Here is a 19,594-nt window from a genome sequence, read left to right as displayed (position 1 = left end):
ATAGGTGAATATTAACTAAACCCCATAAAAATGCGGCTTAATAGCCGATAATATGATTATAATTTGACGGGTAAAAATAGTACGTGACCGATTTTTTACGGTCCAGATGATTGAGAACAAGAAGATGTAGAGCGACCTCTGCATCCAACAAAACCATACAGTTTAAATTTGGAGTTTTAATGTTAAGAATCTGAGAATAGATGCTGTTTTCACACAGGTTAAGTTCCCTGAAAATACCTTTTCACCTTAAGACAGACTTTTGATAAAATTGAGACTGATGGTTTTATTCCATAAGATTAATATGATTTTAACAAAGCCTGTTTCACATGTCTCAAGATATCAGCTGTTTGATGTAAGAGTCTGAGAAAATGGGTTTTAAAAAGCAGATTTTTATTATCTCATAGCTTTGTCTCTGCTGCTGTTTTGTTGTTGAAGTCAGTTTGTGTTTGGTGCCACATTCCTCTTGTGTTCTGCCAGCTCTTGAACTGTGATCAACAGTTTGAGTCACATTTCTCTAAACAATCTGTCAAATTTGCTTAAGTTCCACGCCCACACTCTGGGAATTCAGGTATCTGGATCCTTCTTGTGCATTTAGCTTGCTAGCTTGCTGCTTACTAGTGTCGTATACCTACTGTTAAAAGAATCGCTTCTCTGTTTTGTCCTGCTTTTAGTACAGAAACATGAGTCTTGATGCTACGTTTGCTGTTGCCTGGGGTGTAATGCGTTTAATCGCTGCAGGTCCCCCTGACGCTCCGCTGGACGTACAGCTGGAGCCCGGCCCCTCTCCCGGGATCGCTCTCATCAGCTGGCTGCCGGTCACCATAGATGCTGCCGGTACCTCTAACGGAGTCCGGGTCACTGGATACACCATATATGCGGACAAGAAGAAGGCAAGGATGTTCAATCATCATGTAATGAGTGTGAATGATTACATGTGCTAATCGTTCACACAGGTGCTTGAAATCCTTGAATATAAGTATTTTCAAGGTTTGGAAAGTGTTTGTGTAAACTTGGTTTGGAGAACATTATTTACATGAGATATTTTCATGCACCTAATAAAAAACACGTTTTATTTCTCACTACTTGAACTTAAATCAGACTGAACTTTTCAAGTTTTTGGTGAGTTTAAATTGTTTATAATTATTTCTATTTGCTAAAGGCCAGAAAATGTAGTGAGAACAGTTTTTTTCGTTTATTTAACATTTTTTGTATATTGTGTTTAAGCACTTAATTTGAGCTTTAACACAATATGTTTGGATTGCTTCAACATAATGAATACTCCTTACTCCCTAATGGCTCATTGACTTTTTGATCTGTGAAATTGAAGTAAAAGTCAGCCTATATATCTTACGTTAAACAATTTCATTGAAATTAGTGGATTTGTTTTTTGTTAATTTAGGGTTTTTATTCTCAGGCCAGTCAGGTATATAGTGTGGCTAAGAGAGACGTTTCAAAACATAAAATTATGTTATATTTTACTTTACTTGTCGCTGCTGTAGAATATAGAATACTATCACAAGATATTAATAGCAGTAATAAATTATATAATGTAAAGGTGAACTGGAAATGTCTTTTTTTAGTTCTTTTGTATTGTGTTTATCGCCAAAGGCTGGTGCTGGAAAAGTTTGAAAACTTACCTTGAGAATGCTTGCAAAGCGCTTGAATTTTACTGTGGAAGTCTGAAATTTATTCTTGCTGTCAAAGGTCTTGGAAGTGGCGTCGCCGACAGCTGGAAGTGCTCTGCTGGGCCCCTCTCAGATCCAGGCCCTCCAGGCGGCTCAGGAGCTCACTGTCCGCACCATGTCTGCCCACGGGGAATCCTGCGACTCTTTTCCAGTAAACGTGCCCTCCAAACTGGCCGCCGTCATGGCAGGCCCGACTCCGACCGCCCCAGTTGTGCCACACCTCCCCTGCACCTCAGTAGCCCCCAGTAACTTATCCCCACTTCCGTCTTATGGAAACTCTGCTGCCAAAGTCTCTGTGCTGCCCAACACTCTGCCATCAGGCCCCGCAGTGGAGGTTGCTGCCAACCTGCCTCATGCTCTCCACTCACAAGATCGTCTGTTATCTGCCTCCTATGTGAAAGCCTGGGCCGAGCCGACTTCTGCTGCTGCCTTGACTGTGTGTGAGGCCGCCTTACCCGTGGCCTCCGCCGTTCCTCCAGTGGTAATGCTCTGGCGACTTTTGATCAATAGAATAGGAATGAAAATCTGATGTCCAGGGTTTGAAATTGTGGAAATTGCTTGAATGTCAATTTTCAAGGTTTGGAAAGTGCTTGATTTTTGTGTAATGTTCTTGAAAAGACTTGACATTCAGACTGCACAGTTTTGTAATAAGTGAAATCTAATGTTTGATTAAAAGTCTACAATTGGAAAATGTTATTTACAGTTGAAACCAGCCATTTAAAAATAATCAGAAGACTCTTTCAATAGACTTGTTTTACATCAGTTGAATTAGCAATACCAGGAAACTTGAGCAAATCTTTTATTTTATTTTTGAATATTTATTACTTCCTAATTGCTCAATGACTTATTGATCTCTATCATTGAAATAAAGGTCAGCTTATTTTTATGCGCTACACAACGTTATTGAAATTGGGGGGTTATTTTCTGTTTTCTGATCAATCAGGTGTGTAGGTTGTGTGAGAGCGACGTTTCAAAACAACATTTTGATACATTTTAGTTTCCATTGTTCCTCCTGTTGAATGTATATACAATCACAAGACATTGCTAATAACAATAATCAATTACATAATAGTGAATCTTTTTTAGTTCATCTGTATTGCTTTTATCTCCAAAATGAGACGCTGGAAAGCTTCGAAAACTTACATGCTTGAATTTTACTGTGGAAAAAGTGTATGAACCTTGACTGTCAAGCATATAAAAATCTAATTAGAGTAAAATACCGGTGGGAAGCATATGATTGACAAACAGCCACTGAAACTTAAAATTGGCACTCCTTATGAACAGACGTTATGATAAAACGCTCCGTTTCTTCTCCTCAGGTTAATGTGGCCTCACCCATCAACACAGCACCTCAGCCGTCTCCAGCAGCAGCGACGCCACCTCCGCCTGCTCAAGTGGAGATTGCGGCGCCAGCGGCAGTGTTGGATCTCCGCAGAGACACCGACAGCCCCGGGACAATACGTCCTTTCCCATCCATCACAGAGTTCATCGAGGACCCCTGTGCCAAGCTTGGGACCCCTGAGCGCGTCGCAAGTCCGCCTAAAGCCCCGATTGTTGACCTCTTGAACCCGCAGAGCACTAATGTTCTGCGACCACCCAGCACTTCGCCACTGGAGTCGGAGGTGGAGGAGGAACTGGAGAACACTCGGCTGGTGTCCATTGAGGAGTTCTTGAGGCAAGACCAGGAGCCGGCTTACTGTAGTAGGCAGCAGGTACGCTCTGATTATTTGTTTTACAGAAAGATATATATATATATATATATATATATACATATATATATATATATATATATATACACCTCTGAGCTCATGATTTTCAACAGTTTTTACTCCTAAAATTTAGTAAAAAATACATACTAAGTGTTTAAATGTAGCCAGAGCTACAGCAGAGTGATTTAAAAGTATTACAGCTAAAATAGTTACATCTTTCATGAAGCAGCAGAATTCACGACAGATAATTTTCATTAGATTGGCTGATGTGCTGCTGTTTTCCTTCAGAGTTACAGCCTGATGGAGCCTCACAGCGACTACCATGCAGACAACAGCCATTCAGATCTGTCGGATATCCTGGAGGAGGAGGAGGAAGACCTTTACTCGGACCACCTTGGAGAAGTACAGGCCAGGGGTTACACAGTGGGAGCCAACAGGGTAAAGAAATTAATTACTAGTGTATCCTCTATTGCATAGGCTCTACAATGCCTGTCTTTTTTGTAGAGTGACTTTGCTTCTTTTTGTTAAAGCTGACCTCTTATGCTTCCTTGAAAAGGTTAGGATAGGTTACTTTTTTTTTTTTTTGGATAAAAGCATTCTGAGATTTTAGCCTGGTCAGTTCAGAACGAGATGTTTTAGGACCTCTTGTCACTTTAAATCCAAATAAGCCTCTCCTGGCCACGTCCCCTCCCCCCCTCCGAACTCAATTTTTGCACTCTCATGTGAAAATGACTGCGAACAGATGAGCGTTTATATAACCGTTCATCTTTGAAAAGCAAAAGGGGAGCCTCCTGCCCAACCAACAAGAATATAGCAAGTGGTTACCGGATTGTAAGTCAACAACAAAACATTGATCAGCGTGCACACAGGTGAAACCATCTAACCAAACGCGCTGGGTTTGCTATGTTAACACACACTGTCCGTTGAATGTGACTTAACAATCTGGAGGTTTTTGAAACAGCTCGTTATCCAGAAAGATTTAAACTTATTGCCAAAGACCAACTGGGAATTTTTTTTAATGCTTGGGCCGATTTTATAAGACGTTGACACCGAAAGGGAAGCATAAAAATGTGCAAAATGTGAATTATGCATACTAGATTCCTTTTATGTTCACGTTTAATTACTGTTGCGTATTTGTCTGTTTGTAATCCTTTTTGTTGTTTTTCCCTTTTCTTTCTTTTCTCTTTGCATGCCTGAACGTCTTTATTAAATTATTTTTCCTTGGATAATGGTAATTATTTGACCCCACACCTTTACCTCTCCGTGTTTGACTCAATCCAACTACGACCGCTGCAGTCACGCAAACTGGAGACGCCGGACAGTGACGAGGACGTTCTTGAACGGATCCTTAAGTTGCCTCCTCAGGTCCCGCAGTGCAAACAGCTGTTCAGCATCGCCGAGGTGACGGAGGAGGAGGATAGCAGTCAGGAAGAGCCTTTACTCCACCCCAGCAAGCCTCGGCCCAGGTCCATTCTTCCTAGAGACTTTGAGCATCGCCATTACCCACATCCCCCGGACCCACACATCCAGCACCACCACCACCACTTCAACAGGGATCCCAGATCCCTTGCCAAAGAGCCTTCTGTCCGACAAGAACCCCTGCAGGTTAAGCCGAAGACACAGCACAGGGTGCGCTACGCTGACACGGTCGACACTGTAAATTATCCCGAAGACGAAAGCTTGTATCCGAGTCCCGCTAGCAGGCGAGTCTCAGCTCGCTGTCCGCCCAAACTCACCCCCACTATCAAAGAGAGAGCGTTGCTCAAAGGGCTAGGGGACCGCCTTAGAAGGGAGGCCATGCTCAGGAGTCAGATGGCTGCCGCCACCGCCGCCGTGGAGAGCCCCGACCATGGCCCTACCCCGCCAAGACCCTACCCAGTCAGCAAGACGGTGCGGACTGTGAGGTCGCCGGTCGGCCGCAGGACGGAGATCGACGTGGAGTACGGCACGGACAACGAAGAGCCCGCCGAGTACGGGCGTGGGGAGGTGGTGCTGGAGCAGATGAGCTCCGAGTGGTGGGTCGAGGGTTCTCCAGCGGAGCACGGCAAACCGCCTCACCACAGAGGACTGAAGGCTGAAGCAGCGGTAACTGCAGTGGATGTAGTCCTTGTGTTGACCGAACCCTGGTCTCTCCCTGTGGCTGTGTAGATCCTCAGAGGATAACCTCACCTCTCACTTCTTTACTAGCATTGTTGTGGAATATCTCTTAATTTGTGCAACTTTCCAGCACATTAACACTCAGGCTTTGTCCAAAAACTACCTAAAAAAAGTTATTTTCTTTATATGCTTTGCTTTAATGTGTCTTTCTGCTAAAAGATTCTTAATCTATTCAATTTCTTTATCAGCTAAAGTCAAGTTGGGCTTATTTTTTTTCATTCTTAGCTGTAACTCATTACAAGCTCTGCACATTGTGGTACCAACAGAGTTTGTATGCTAGTGCTTAAAATCTTATATGAAAATACTTGAATTTGAACTAGGTGGTTTGGAAAGTGCTTGGTATTCAAACTGCACAGTTTTCTAATAAAGTGGAAAATTTGATTTAAAATCTAAATATGGACAACTTTGTTCTCAGTTTAAACCAGATATTTTTATACACCTAAAACACAAAAGACAGATGCAATTTTCTCACTGTCTGAAGTTAAATCAGACTAAACTCTTCTTGATTGATGTTTTAACTTTCTTCTTGTGTTTAATCATCAGCAGGAAGGTAACACGAATTGTTCACATTGTTTCAGCATCATGAATATTTATTAAATATTAAACAACATTACTGCATTGGATTGTTGTGTTAAATTATCGTTTTGTTCTTGGATCAGTCTGGTGTGAGGGGGGAATTTAAAAACAGAAAAATTTAATTTTAATATTTCAATTAATTTAACATTAAAAGATATAACAAAGTTATTAATAATGTTGCAAGGCATTATTAATAACTGTAGTAAATGATGTCATGTAATAGTGAATTGAAACTGCCTGTTTTGTTCATTTTTATCTAGGGTTTTTTTTATCTTCAAAGTGTGGTGCTGGAAATGTTTGAAAATGCTTGAAAAGTGCTTGAATATTACAGTGAGAAAATCGTACGGACCCTGTACCAGTAACCAACCCGTCCCTAGTGCTGACTTAAAACAAAAGACAGGTTTGTGTGTTGAATTTTGCTTCCTTAAATTTGTTTTTTTTTTTGTCTGTTTTTTTTTTCCTGTTTTGAACAGGAGCCCGGTCAGTTCCCTCCAGCTGTGGCGGGCCCATCCAGAGGTGGCCAGGCAGAACTCTCTTCTAGACCAATGACCTCGCACACCGGGCAGCACAAAGGTCAGCAGCTCCTCCCTCCTTTCTGGGTTCAGTGGAAGTGTATGGAGAGATCCTGACATGCTAGTGGTTTCAGCTGGCAAGCCTCCCCCTCTCTCACATGAAGGTTGTCGGATTAGTACCTTGTGCATTAAGGGAGGGCTGAGAGGAGGGAGGGTGGTGTTACAGAGAAGAAGGTGCTGTGGAGATTGCTAAACTGAGAACCAGCTTAAGCCAAAGTGGCTTGTCATGACAGGAGGAAGTGACAGACATTAAAATAGTAACCTCGATTAACCAGCAAAGAAGCTGCCTGTATTAGAAATGTACAACACCCCTCTCCTCCCCTCCACTCCTTTTCCCCTCCACTGCATTTCCTTCACTCTCTTCTCAATCCATCTGAAACCTGACCTTTTCTGGTTCATGTATATTTTACACATGTACAGATAGAGGAAGAGATCAGAGAGAAGTTCTGCCCTTGTAGCTCAGAGATCAGTAAGGATGTGAAAGTGTGCGAGTAGTCTGCCTGTGGTTCTTGCCTCAATAATGAGATGGGTTCAGCTTAGAGCTCTTCAAAATTTCTCTTTCACCGCCACCCTGATGTCTTGCGCTCCTTTTTAGACTCAGTATAAAAAAAGCAGCTTTTTTTTTGCATCATCTGTGGTGTCTTGTGCAACAAGCGTTCGTCTGCGGATGTGTTTTTTTTATTATTATTATTATTATTATTATTATTATTATTATTATTATTATTATTATTATTATTATTATTATTATTTTACAGTGCATGCCACATTGTGAATAATTGACTTTTGGTTTGGCTCAAACACTGTTTGCTCTGTGCGCGGCTGCAGATCAGGAACAAATGCACGTTTGTTGAAAGGCTCACACAGCTTAGGATCAGTGGTTTAGCTTGATTACCTTTTTTAAGGACAAGTGCTGGGCCAAGTTGGCTCGTAGCAGCGCCGCGGTTAGCCGGTGGAGGAGGTGCACAAACGCTCAGTGAAACTAAGCAATGTCAATATGCAGGGGCTTCTCAGTAACTTAGAATATCATCAATAATGTATTGTGTATTAATTTGTTACACATTTATTCTAACTAGGGTCAAGATTTTCATTTTGATGAATTAATTACATAGAATTTATTGCATTTAAATTTTGACACAAATAGGGTGTTTTCTCACCTGATGATCCGGAAGACTTTGTTCGATGGGGGACCAAAATCACATCTATTGCATTTTTCAGCTGCTACGGTTCGCTTCCACACTGCACTGTCTCAAACGACCCTAACACTTTGAGAAACCTGTTCCTCCTCCTCGCCTGCGGTGGCGCTGCAACAAGAACCACTGAAGGAAATAACTTAAAAGCCTCTGAAGAAGACACGAGCCTAACTTCCTTCTTCACGAAATGCAAACAAAAACGGAGTGGCGTGAGATTTTACCAGCTGCAGAATTTCTTTTTTTTTTTCCAGCACTTCCATGAAGTTCTTCAGCAGAGGGAAGCATAAAGTGATCCAACGATTCACAGCTGAACTCTATAAAAACAGTAGACAGAAAGCAGAAGATCAGAATCATCACTGATTGTGGATCTTGATGTCTAAATGAAGTGCGGACTTTACTGAACAAGTGAGGTACCCCAAAATACAAAACGAGGAAGACACAAGTAGCAACAAGAAAAATACTTTAACTGGACCAATAAAGAAAAACCACAACGTTAAATAAGCCCTTAGATTAGCTTTAACTGAGATATTTTTTTATTATTATTTTGTCAATCTTTGACTTGTTTTTGTACAAAAGTGTATTTTTGTAATCGTTTATAAATGTGAAAATAAACCTTAAAATTTTGTTTGAAGTTAAACATACCCTCGAATCAGTGGTGCATATTTACAGAAAGTGTTTGATGAAATATTCTTGATGAAGACCTTTTGGTGTCAGGCTCTGCAGTGTCAATGCAGTAGCAGTTTGATTCCAATATATCCCACTGAAGAAACTATGGCTTGCCTCCTTAATGTGGGCTGCTGTTGAATTATGCAGATCCTGAATATGAATGCACCTTCTTTGCTCTGGTATCCTGTTTTTTATGTCTCTTTGGGTTTTCAACACTGAACTTGAATCTGCTGATGTTCGTGTAACGACTTTCCTTTATTCAAGTCAGCAGGCAGAGGTAAATGATTGAAATAAATGAGTCTATACATTTCCCTAAAGGAATTTCACTTTATGTTTATATTCTTATGTGCTTAGATGCACATTTTATATAGGCTTTGAAATGTTTGTAAGATTGCATTATGGATCCTGTACAAAAATTATTAGCTTTTTATAAACCACACAGGGTTTTCCGAAGTACGAGTTTAAAATAACACAACCTAGACTTAAGAGAATCCATCAGAAGCGTAAGTATCACAGCATCTGCTAATGTGTTAGAGCAAATGAGGATGGAACATAACATGTTATTATTAGATATGTCTATGTTTAACTGAGGGGAGGTACAGCAGTGAATTGAAACTGACTTTATGTGCAGATCACATTCTTAATGTTGGTAATTCGTAATTTAGCCCGTGATGACTGTGTTCCTGCAGGTGAATCTCCAAAGATAAAAGGAGATGCCGGCGTACGCATCTTTGTGGCGCTTTTCCCATATGATCCCATCACCATGTCTCCTAATCCTGATGCTGCAGAGGAGGAGCTGCCCTTTAGCGAGGGACAGATCATCAAAGTAAGTGTGCATCTTCCTCAGTCCCTCCTGTACTTTTAAAGGGGCAGTGTTATGTAAGATTGACCTTTTTTTAGCTTTATATTGTGTTATAATGTTGTTCCTTCATCAAAAACATACTTGATGTGTTACTCTGATGTTTGAGAAATACTTTAATCTCCCATGGCAACCATTTAGCTGAGCTGCAGTTTCCGAGCTTCTAAGCTGAAGGAGCTCCCCCTCCAAGCTCCTTCAGACTAGCCAGCAGCATTTAGCAAGCACCTGTCGGAACTGCACTTCCTCTGTTCTGATTATACGAGCTATTTCTCAGTGCGTCGCTGAATAAAACTTTAAAGGGTTAATAAAGGAGCCACTTTGTGATGACTTCTCAAAGGTGGCGTTTCAGAAAGAACAAGAGTTTCTTAAAGAGGCAGATACCCAATTTCAAGGCGTCAAATTATGAAGTCATATTTGACATAGTTAGCATTTCTATAACAACTGAATGTAACATAGTTACTTAATTTTGCTATATAATGGCACTATGCACCTGCAGAACACATAATACTCCCCCTTTAAATAAAGTCTGATGTAGAAAGTTGCAGCAGATCTTCTGTCTCTCTCTTCATCCCAGGTTTACGGAGAGAAAGACGCGGACGGGTTTTACCGGGGGGAGTCAGGGGGCCATCTGGGCTACGTTCCGTGTAACATGGTGTCTGAGATCCAGGTGGAGGACGAGGAGACCCAGCAGCAGCTACTGCAGCAGGGCTTCCTGTCCACGGCTACATCCATGGAGAAGATTGGTATGTGACAACGTGCTCAAGTCCTACTTCTTGACTGTCCCATTGTAATGTGTCGACTGTACTAATGTTCCATAAAGTCACTGCTTTCCATGTTGAAGTGGTAAGTGAAAATGGCTGCTCAGAAGAAAAAAATCTGGTGCCATGTTTTGATTTATTGTTTAAAAATGGATTTTAGCAAATGGAATATTCTCTTATGGTATAATAATTTTAATTCATAAAAGAAAATCAAATCACATATTTTTCGTAATGGAGGAAAAACAAGCTCCATGTAATCTGTGGCCTTCTGAGTCACCCGGAGCCACAAAGAGACTTCATAATATCAGCTGAACTAACTGAACACAAAATCTATGTTCCCTGTTTCTGCAGGCTTGTGAAAAGTAAAATGAGTCAGTGTTTGTCTGTGGTGAATAGTGGAAAGAAAACCAGCACAAATCAAGCTAACACTTTGCTTCTGTTTCCTGCTTTCTACCCAGAGCCGTACTTGCAGATGATTTTTTTTAACCTTTTCACTTCCACTTGTTCTCACTGCTGTGTTCTGCTGTTTGTCACCGTCTACATGGCTCTTCGCTGGCTTCTCATCGTCAGCTTTGTCTGGGCTGCTCTTTTAAAATATCTGTCTTTCCTGTTTTGTTTTATTATTATTATTGTTATTATTTCATTTTTTTTATTATTGTTTCTGGCCTCTAAAACTTCATTAAGGCACTCGCACATATGCACAGCTTCCGCGTCGCCCTGTTCCACCGCCGAAACCGAGACGATCCAAGAAAGGTGTGTCTCGCTGCAGATTGCGGCTTCCACCTCTTCTTTCTTCTTCTCTCTCTGGTTTGCTTCCTTCTGTCTTCTTCACATTTGTCTCATTTCCTTCAGTTGCTGATTATCATTCAGCCGCTGCAAGGAATTAAAAAAAAAAAGGAAAAAAAAATGTCTGAAATGGCCATAAAAATCATGCATCTTCCCAACATTTAGGGCATATATTATTATACTCAGCATCTAGAGCTCCACTGTTTTGGTTGCTGATTTATTTTCTCAGTCATGTAATTTGACTGACACAGGATGTCACATGGTGTTGCTTATTAACCAGTAAGCCCCCAGAACATTTCAATTGTCCTGCTCCTCTGCTGTAAATCAATTTCATTATCACTGATTCAAACATTTGTGCTCTGTGTTCTCCACCCATAACTTTGTGTCAACCCACTCTCACATCTTTTGTGGCCAGCTTCACACAGACAACGTAGCATGTAGCACAACACGATTCCATCACGCCGTCTACGACAGCACAAAAAAGTATACGCACTGGCTGTCTGTCACAGCAGAATCAAACTTCTGTGTCTGTCGGGATTTTATGTGATGGACCGACACAAAGCAGTTGCTCACTATGAGCATGGAGGTGGCAGCGTCATGATGTGGAGATGCTATTCTGTGCGCAGCAATTCGCGTTTATTTGTTTAGGACATGTCAGCAGGAAGGCACTTATCATAAAAAAACATCATGCGGCAACCAATTAATAAACAGCAATATAAGCATTAATTTGTCAAATTCCTTAATCAAGATAATCAGAAACTGTACATCAAATGTATAGATCAATTAACTAGTTATTAGAAATCAAGAGCAAACTAAATGGGTGGGCTTAAAGGAACTCAGTGTTTCAGCAGCTTTACCGTTTTCTAGAGGTTTGTTCCAGATTTCTGCTGCATAGAAGCTGAATACTGCTTCTCCATGTTTGGTTCTGGCAATTCAGAACCAGAACCAGAAGACCTGAGTGGTCTGAATGGTTGCTACAACAGCAGCAGATATTTAATGTATTTCGGTACTAAACCGTTCAGTGATTTATAAACCGTCAACAGTATTTTAAAGTCTATTCTCTGAGCTGCAGGAAGCCAGTGATGCACTAAATGGCATATTCAAAGTCCAGGCCTAAATCCAATAGAGAATCCATGGTGAGCCCTGCTGCTTCCACTCCATCCAAACAGAGAGAACTTGAACTACCTGGAAGGAAGAATGGGGGCAAAATGTCAGTCTTGAGAAGCGCAAGGCTGATGGAGAAATAACCCAAAGACCTGAAGCTGTAAATACCGTAAATCCTGTGAAATTCAGAGGATCTGTGTACGGATACATTCCACAATTTTCTGATATTTATTTGTAAAAGAATATGAAAATATCCTTAAGTATCCTTTTCCTTCCACTTTGCAGATTCTGCACGTTTTAGTGTCAGTCTGTCACATAACAACCCATGACTGAACCAGAATGTGAGTTAAACGGCTGTGACCAAAGAGAAGTCAATAGCACTCAACCAAGCATTTGGCTGCTTGTGTCCTTTAACTCTCAGTGTGAAGCTGGTGTGACTTCAAACCGCACCAATCTCACTCAGTCCCTCAAAATGATTGTGCAGTGTTACTAATGTTTTCTCCCCCCTCACCTCATGTTTTTCCAGTGGAGTCTGCAGCGCTCTGGGAGGAGAGCATAGACTCCTCCAGTCAAGGTTTGTCGTCAGCGCCGGTGTGCCTGCATGATGAGACGGCTCAGTGTGCGCTGCATGCTTTACCTGCGGTTGTTGTTTTTTTTTGTTTTGTTTTTTAACATTTTGTGCTTAGTGTAATGTCACTATTTTAGCAGCTTAAAATGCAAAGCTCAGATTTGCCCATTTTTTTTATAGGCTGCCTGATTGTGACATTCAGAAAACACAAAAGCATGTTTTGACTACAGCAGTTTTCAGCTGCTCGGTGAAGCAGTTAGTAGCAGGTTTGAATGCCAGCCTGGGGTTTTTCTGCTTGGAGTTTGCCTGCCTGAGTTCTCTCTGGGTTCTCTGGGTTCCTCCAAAAGAAGGGCTAGGTTAATTAGTCTGGTAATCACAGTGTCCAAGTATCCTTAAAAAGTTTTAAATTCATAAATTTCAAATCAAGGCCTTGAACGGTCTTATGTTCATTAAAGAAAATGTAAGTTAATTATGACTTTAATTTTGTCGTGGTTATATGGATTTTTTCTAAGTAGACTTTCTTTTGTAACAGACAAATGTTTGTGTTGTGAGAAGACCTCATCACTCACTGGATTCTGTGTCCCTAGGGGGTTAGGTCTGCTAATACTTGCTAGCTAGCTAGCTAGGTCTTTTGCTTCTATCATGGGTAACTATAAATCTGTCAGCAGTTGGCTGGACAAAGTTCGCCTTCGCCACTGACTCGATTCTGATGCCAACCCACACAGTGCTACATGTATTCTGTGCAACGAAGCTTGGCCCTATGGGAGTTAAGGTTGTAGGCCACGTGAGAAGTCCAAAGCTGCTGCCAAGGGATACAGAAGATTACAGAAATTTCAGTTTTCATAAAGTTCTCAAAATGGTCTTAAGATGTCTTAAAGTTTAGTTGGTAAAACCTGCAGAAACCTTAGTAAAGACTGGCGACCTGAGAAGGGTTTACTGCACCTCTCACCCAATGACCTCTGCCCTCCACAAACCTGCAAAGACAGGCACGGATGAATGGCCAACTGGTCCTTAATGTCAACTAATTCTTCCTATCTCTTCCTTTCAGTTCCCAGTTCAAGTGGCATGCTTAAATCTGCCACCGTTTCTGCTTGTGTCCATATTCATCGCCTGACAAATGGTCGATTTGACTTCGTCGTAGATGTAGAAAATTCTAACACAGATGACTAATTTCTTGTTTCTTCCTGTTGTGAATTGTGCAGTGGGGTGGATTTTCCTCAGCGTAGCATGATGCTGAGAGTCCGACATGAACAAACAGAGCTGTGTGTTTGCGGGCTGACAAACATTTTGCCTGATTCTCTTCAATAAACGGCTCTGATTGAACCTTGTGGCCTGCAGATCCCAGCCACAGCGCTGCTCCAGCAACCGCAGGGAAACCGGCCTCCGGGGCTCGAAGGATGGTCGCCGTCTTTGACTACGATCCGCGAGAGAGCTCCCCCAACACCGACATAGAGGTTCGACCCGCGCGTGAGCAGCTGCTTTCCATGCCACGCGTCTAAAACATTCAGTAACGGCGAACCCTCTCTGTGAAATTTTCTCTTCAGGCCGAGCTGACTTTCAGCGCAGGAGACATCATACACGTGTTTGGTGACATGGACGAAGACGGTTTTTTCTACGTAAGTTTCAAAACTCCGAACTTTGGGAGGTGTCTCTTGTTAACTTGTCAACTTTAGCTCCTCTAGAGCCTGTCGTTGCAAATTAAAAAGAAAATGCAAAAGGAAGGACGTTGTACAACAGCTAAGAGGATTGTGTAAGCATTTGTGCAAAAGAAAATGTGCAATAGTTCCGCTTTAGCTGTAATATTCATAAATACAACAATTTTATAGTTAAATTAACTTTTTGTTAGTCTACCTAGTTACTTTATGGAATCAGAAAAGCTGAATTTACATATCTGTCAATTCAAAAAACAGCATCAGATTGTAATCGTCATGGGAATATTTCTGTGCGCATTGTTTCAGTCAGAGATGCTGCAGCTCATGGAGAATTTTGCTATAATAGTAGAGAAGGAAAAGCGTCAGAAGTATTTGGGTTATTGGTAATTAATATTGTCTATTAAAATCACCATTAAATATTTCCCTGATGTCGTTCAGCCTCGTCATAAAAATGAACAGCGAAAAACATTGAAGTCTAGCTTTTTGAGAGAATCCATGTCATCGAATCTTTCAGGGAGAGTTGAACGGACACAGAGGCTTGGTGCCCTCCAACTTCCTGCAAGCCTTCCCAGAAGAACCTCCTCCTCCAGAACCGGTCAGTACCCAACCGGCTCCAGAACCCAGGAAAGAATTACAGGTACCTCAGTCCCTCTGCACATTAGTGAAGATTTCATTTTTATTGCCATCTTTTCAAATCTGCCACATGAAAAATTGCCTTCTCTTATTTACGCCGTGAAAGTGCATGATTACTTTGTGCTTTTGTTTTCTGCTCTGTCTGATTTTTGCCTGTTGCATCTCCTCTGTCCTGCATGGCCTCTTGCAGAAGCAAAAACGATCTGTACACTTTGAGACTTGATCGTAAGTGTCTTCAGTTGGTCGGCACCTCCTCTGTAGTTCCTCACATCCTCCACCAACGCTGATTACCCCTGGGATAAATAAAGTGTCTCCCTCTCTAGCTCTCTGCAAATATCTCTCTCAGTCTCTCATCTTTCTCTTTCTCTCTCTATCTATGTTTACCTCGCTTCTTGCCTTCTATCTATTTCTGCCTCGCTTTACATCTATATCTATCTGTATTTATCTATACCTGTCCTGTTGAAACACACGTAAAAAACCTTTCCTTTTAAACTTTACTCCCTCCAGACGTACAGTACAAACAGTCAGAAAGACAGTTTACAATATACATCTCATCATCTAAAGCTTGGCTTTATCTCTGCTAGGATACTTGCACCTCCTCTTCAGAGCCACAAGATTTGGTCCCATCCGCGCTAGAAGGGGCTTTTTGTCTCCCAGCTGAACCTTCGATCCCGAACAGGAAGGAGCCGCCAGATCTGCAGCTGGAAGCCGCCGCGAGTCCGACCCCCGACCTGACCCCTGCTCCCGATCCAGCTGCAGCGGAGGTCCGCTCCTCTCCTCTGGACACCCCAGCTCCCTCAGCGTCGGCCGTGCAGGCCAAGAAGAAGAAAGGCTTTTTCTCCAAAGGCAAGAAACTGCTCAAGAAGCTGGGATCCAGCAAGAAAGAATGAGACTCGGAACCCTCGTATCACGTTTAAAGCACTTTTCTCTGTCTGTACTGTTAAGTCTCATGCGGTAATCAATGCTGTTCGCGACTAACTGATGCGTTAACCATCAGTAATTAAACTTTTGCCTTAGACCAGCGAGTAAACATAGAGCACTCTGCAACACAGAATATCCGCTTGCAGCATGTTACGCGTGCATGTTGAGCTGAGCAAACTTCCCAAACATTTATTCTAAATTCTTGCGCTTTATCAACTTGTCGCAGTTAAACGACGCAGCAATAACATACCAACACGTAAGAATGATTTAGACCTATTTAATGCTGAGCAGTGTCGATTAGAAGACTCCCAACGGCCGGGTCGGCGTTAGCTTTAGCGCTCCTCTGCTGGGGCCACCTTATTTATCTGAAGCCAACAGAAAGAAGCAGCAATTTTGCTCTTTTTTTCTGTTGCGGCTGTTTATAAATGCACTATCCACCCTGATGGGGTGGAGTTATATTATCTCTGTTCTCCCTCTATGTTACTTTGTACAAAATCGTATTTATTTGTAATTGCTAGCTGCGCGTGAAGCTAACTGGTGAGCTTAGAGCTGTCATAGGCAGCAGGGCTCTTCTGATTGTTGAGGTTGAATGAATGTGAAAGCATGTCACTGCTTCATTTGTTTCCCTAGAATGGTTGTGTTAGTAGCCAACATGGGGATTATTGGGTCAACGTGGCCGAGTCCCACAAGATGAAATAGTTGTTTGGTTTCAGTTGGAGTTAGGTTCATCATCAGCCTCTAGATTCTGTCTATGAACGTGGGTACAGATGTAGACATATATTCAAACCCTGCAGGTACCAAAAGTCTTCAAATAAATTCAGCTTTTATTGCAGTGGCACATTCTCACAAAAAAATATGGAAATCCAAGTTTTAATTTGAGTCCTTTACCTCTGTGTTGCCCGTATGTTCTCACCCGATTTTTAAATAAAATAATCTCAAAATGTTTATGATGCCCAGGCTTCTGGTAGCTTATCAGTCTCTGCATGTGTTTGTGACAGTGGGACAATCACAAAAAAAAACAACCAATTGGTATTTACTCATTTTAAAACTTTTCATTGTGAGGTCACTGCAATAAAATCTAAATATATATATAATTTTTTTTAGAGAGGGGGGGGACATTTGCTTGTGTCTATAAATGAAATCCATAGCAGAGATGCCTTTCTCACGCACAAAAAAGAAATCCAGATGGCCTGAATAGGCAGATCTGCAGCATCCAGACATCAAGCATCTGTTGATTATTACTACAAACTAGCAGTCAGTTACCACTAAAATCTCCAGTGTGCTTTAAATGAACTGAGAGAAGGTAAGAGAACCAATTTCTAGAGAAAGATAAACCAAGTTTTCTCTACTATCACAGTCTAACAGATGCGGAGGAAACCAGAGCTACTACTGACGCTTCCTACCTTCAATCCACTAATGCACACCGACTCATCTGTCATCCTATTTGCTTAACATCTCAGTTTTACACCCTGTCGTTAGTTTGTTAAGGTTTAACTCCTCTCCAAACATGTCAGATGTTAGAGATTCATTCTTATTTGAATGTAGCATGCTTTTTTTTTTTTTTCTTAAATGTTAGCCTGCAGGAACATCACTTCCTGGATCTGCATTGAAGCAGAGCGTTTGCACCGAAGGCTTGTGGTGTTGCTGTACTGTGAGACTCCGCAATAAGTTTCTACTGTCACCTCCGGCCTGCAGTGTTGCAACGTAAATGTTTATGATTAGCATATGCAGTGTGGTTAGCAGTGCTGACTAGCTTGACTTTAGCAATACATAATGCCGTGTTAGAGAGTTAGAACCGCGTTGTGTTGTTTATGTAGGGCTTATTGCAGCTTTATTAAAGTAAAGCTGTAATTGAAGAGTTTATTTTGAGTGCAGAGCAGGCCCCCTTCTTTTCTTTTTTTTTAACTATTCCCCACCTGCGACGCTCACTCTGATTTTCTCCCCTCCGTCTCTCCTGCGCAGGGCTGCCAGGCGGCTCCTCAGGTTTCTCACCTGTTCATTCTGGCTGTCGTAAAGCTGCAGAATATGCCAAAACGTTAGGTGCTTCGCTTTTTTACGAGAGAGACGGAATATTCCCAGCAGCATGCTTCTCCCGACTGTTTTTTTTTTTTTTTTTTTTTTAAGGGTTCGCTCTGTGAATGTTTCAATTTCTCCTGGTTTCGTAAAGGGAGCATGACGATGCCAAGAGCAAAACCAGAAAGCGGGTCGTCAAAGACACGTTAGACATTGAATAGCCGGGATAGATGCAAGCCAGAGGCAGTACTGAATGCTTTTCGTTTGTTTGTAGGGGCTTTCTTCTTCTTCTTCTTCTTCTTCCTCTTCACTTTCTTCTTTTGTGTTTTAACAAGGGGTTGAACGCTCCCGAAAGTTGCCGAAATGTACAGCTGATAGTTGTAATGTGTTAAACGGCCTTTAACGCGCCAGTCTGGTCCTCTCGTCTGCTGCCTAGCAACACGAGAGGCTCCTCTGCTGACTGGCTCCGACTGAGACCCATGTAGATAAAGTTTTTGGGTTTGTTTGTTTTTTTTGTAGCTCAGATTATCATTTCTAGCCTTACATGAAGACCTTGTTTAGTCTTAATATGTTGTTTACAGGATGTTCGCATGCATGTTCTACCCATGTTCGGCCTTATTTTCGTTGCTCTCACATTTCAGTTTTAGGCAGACATGTCTGCTGTGTCGACGCCTCTGCGGGAACGAAGCTGTGTGTGTGTGTGTGTGTGTATATATACTGTAACGAACCGGTGGGATACGCGTTATAATTTCATTATTTTCATACATCGCAGAAAATCTTTCTGTCTCTCCTTATCTACATTCATTGTTTGAAACCACTGTAAGATGAACCTTTTTATATATTATTATAATAATTATTATTATTATTCTTTTTACTACACTTTCTGGAAGCTTATCTGTATATATTTTGAGAATTTTTCAGATGTTATTTTGTTCTTTTTTTTCTTTTCTTGTTTTTGTTTTTTGTTTTTTGCATGTCCAAGCAGTGTTGTTGGCGGACTATTACCTAAAACTGTAGTACACTAAGGACTTCTTGACTTGAAAGTGTGGTGAATTCTTTCAATATGGATCTTTTTTTTTACTGAAATAAAATATGTATATTTTCGCAGAAAAAAAAAAAAAAGCTAGTGTTGTTTGAAAAACACGCAAAAAAAAAAAGAAACACGTGACACAGGACTTATTTTTCAGTTCATCTTTATTATTTTGCAGCGTACAGATTGCATATCATTTATCATGCACGTGTTTTGTTTCCAAACAGGTGACAAATGGAGAGAACAAAGAGGAGCTAGCTCCGCTCGGCGCCACACTCTGCCCATGTGAACCGACTTGCCGCGACACTCTGGGTAACGTGTGGCCCCGCGAGACGAAGCAGCTTCCTCTTTTCTTTCGCCGACTTCCTGCGTGACGCCGGCGGCCCCTCGGCTCTCCCTGAAGCCAACAGTACACTCATCCATAAAGTAGGAAACACTACACTTTGGCGAGGAGTTTAGTAGTGCTTTCTACTTTATGGATGACTGCACTGTACATCCAAGCGATCCTCTCCGGTCTTCGGTCCACTTCCACTTCCTTCTTCTTCTTCTGCACCTGTAGCCGCTCGCGCAGCTGCAAACCGACCTCCCTCCCTCCCCCAACGTCTGAAGTCTGCCAGCCTGAAACCTTACGGCTCCAACTGCTTCAGTGCGCAACCAGAAGGCGCTCACTTCCTGATTTGTTTTAAAACGTTCACATGCGTCGCCTACTGCTACA

At 41.7% G+C, this 19,594-nt stretch overlaps 1 protein-coding gene across 3 annotated transcripts in view; it reads left to right on the top strand.

Annotated features, from left to right (window-relative positions):
* LOC122845234 (RIMS-binding protein 2) overlaps positions 1 to 18,840 on the top strand; it is a 62,400-nt gene extending 43,560 nt beyond the window's left edge. For 2 of the 3 annotated variants that reach the window (XM_044141408.1, XM_044141409.1), the window contains 14 exons: positions 739 to 890; positions 1,705 to 2,166; positions 3,005 to 3,397; positions 3,683 to 3,832; positions 4,691 to 5,479; positions 6,601 to 6,700; positions 9,245 to 9,381; positions 9,989 to 10,157; positions 10,857 to 10,925; positions 12,589 to 12,636; positions 13,969 to 14,084; positions 14,175 to 14,246; positions 14,797 to 14,919; positions 15,500 to 18,840. In XM_044141408.1, the coding sequence (XP_043997343.1) occupies positions 739 to 890; positions 1,705 to 2,166; positions 3,005 to 3,397; positions 3,683 to 3,832; positions 4,691 to 5,479; positions 6,601 to 6,700; positions 9,245 to 9,381; positions 9,989 to 10,157; positions 10,857 to 10,925; positions 12,589 to 12,636; positions 13,969 to 14,084; positions 14,175 to 14,246; positions 14,797 to 14,919; positions 15,500 to 15,805 (3,086 nt within the window). In that variant the 3' untranslated portion in view covers positions 15,806 to 18,840. The remainder of the gene's footprint in view (positions 1 to 738; positions 891 to 1,704; positions 2,167 to 3,004; positions 3,398 to 3,682; positions 3,833 to 4,690; positions 5,480 to 6,600; positions 6,701 to 9,244; positions 9,382 to 9,988; positions 10,158 to 10,856; positions 10,926 to 12,588; positions 12,637 to 13,968; positions 14,085 to 14,174; positions 14,247 to 14,796; positions 14,920 to 15,499) is intronic. The other variant, XM_044141410.1, reaches the window with a different exon arrangement.
* The last annotated feature ends 754 nt before the right edge of the window (positions 18,841 to 19,594 follow it).

The sequence above is a fragment of the Gambusia affinis genome, linkage group LG15, assembly GCF_019740435.1.
Source record: "Gambusia affinis linkage group LG15, SWU_Gaff_1.0, whole genome shotgun sequence".
NCBI lineage: Eukaryota > Metazoa > Chordata > Actinopteri > Cyprinodontiformes > Poeciliidae > Gambusia > Gambusia affinis.
Note: the sequence above shows the minus strand (reverse complement) of the source record. Positions and strands in the feature narration are given on the sequence as shown.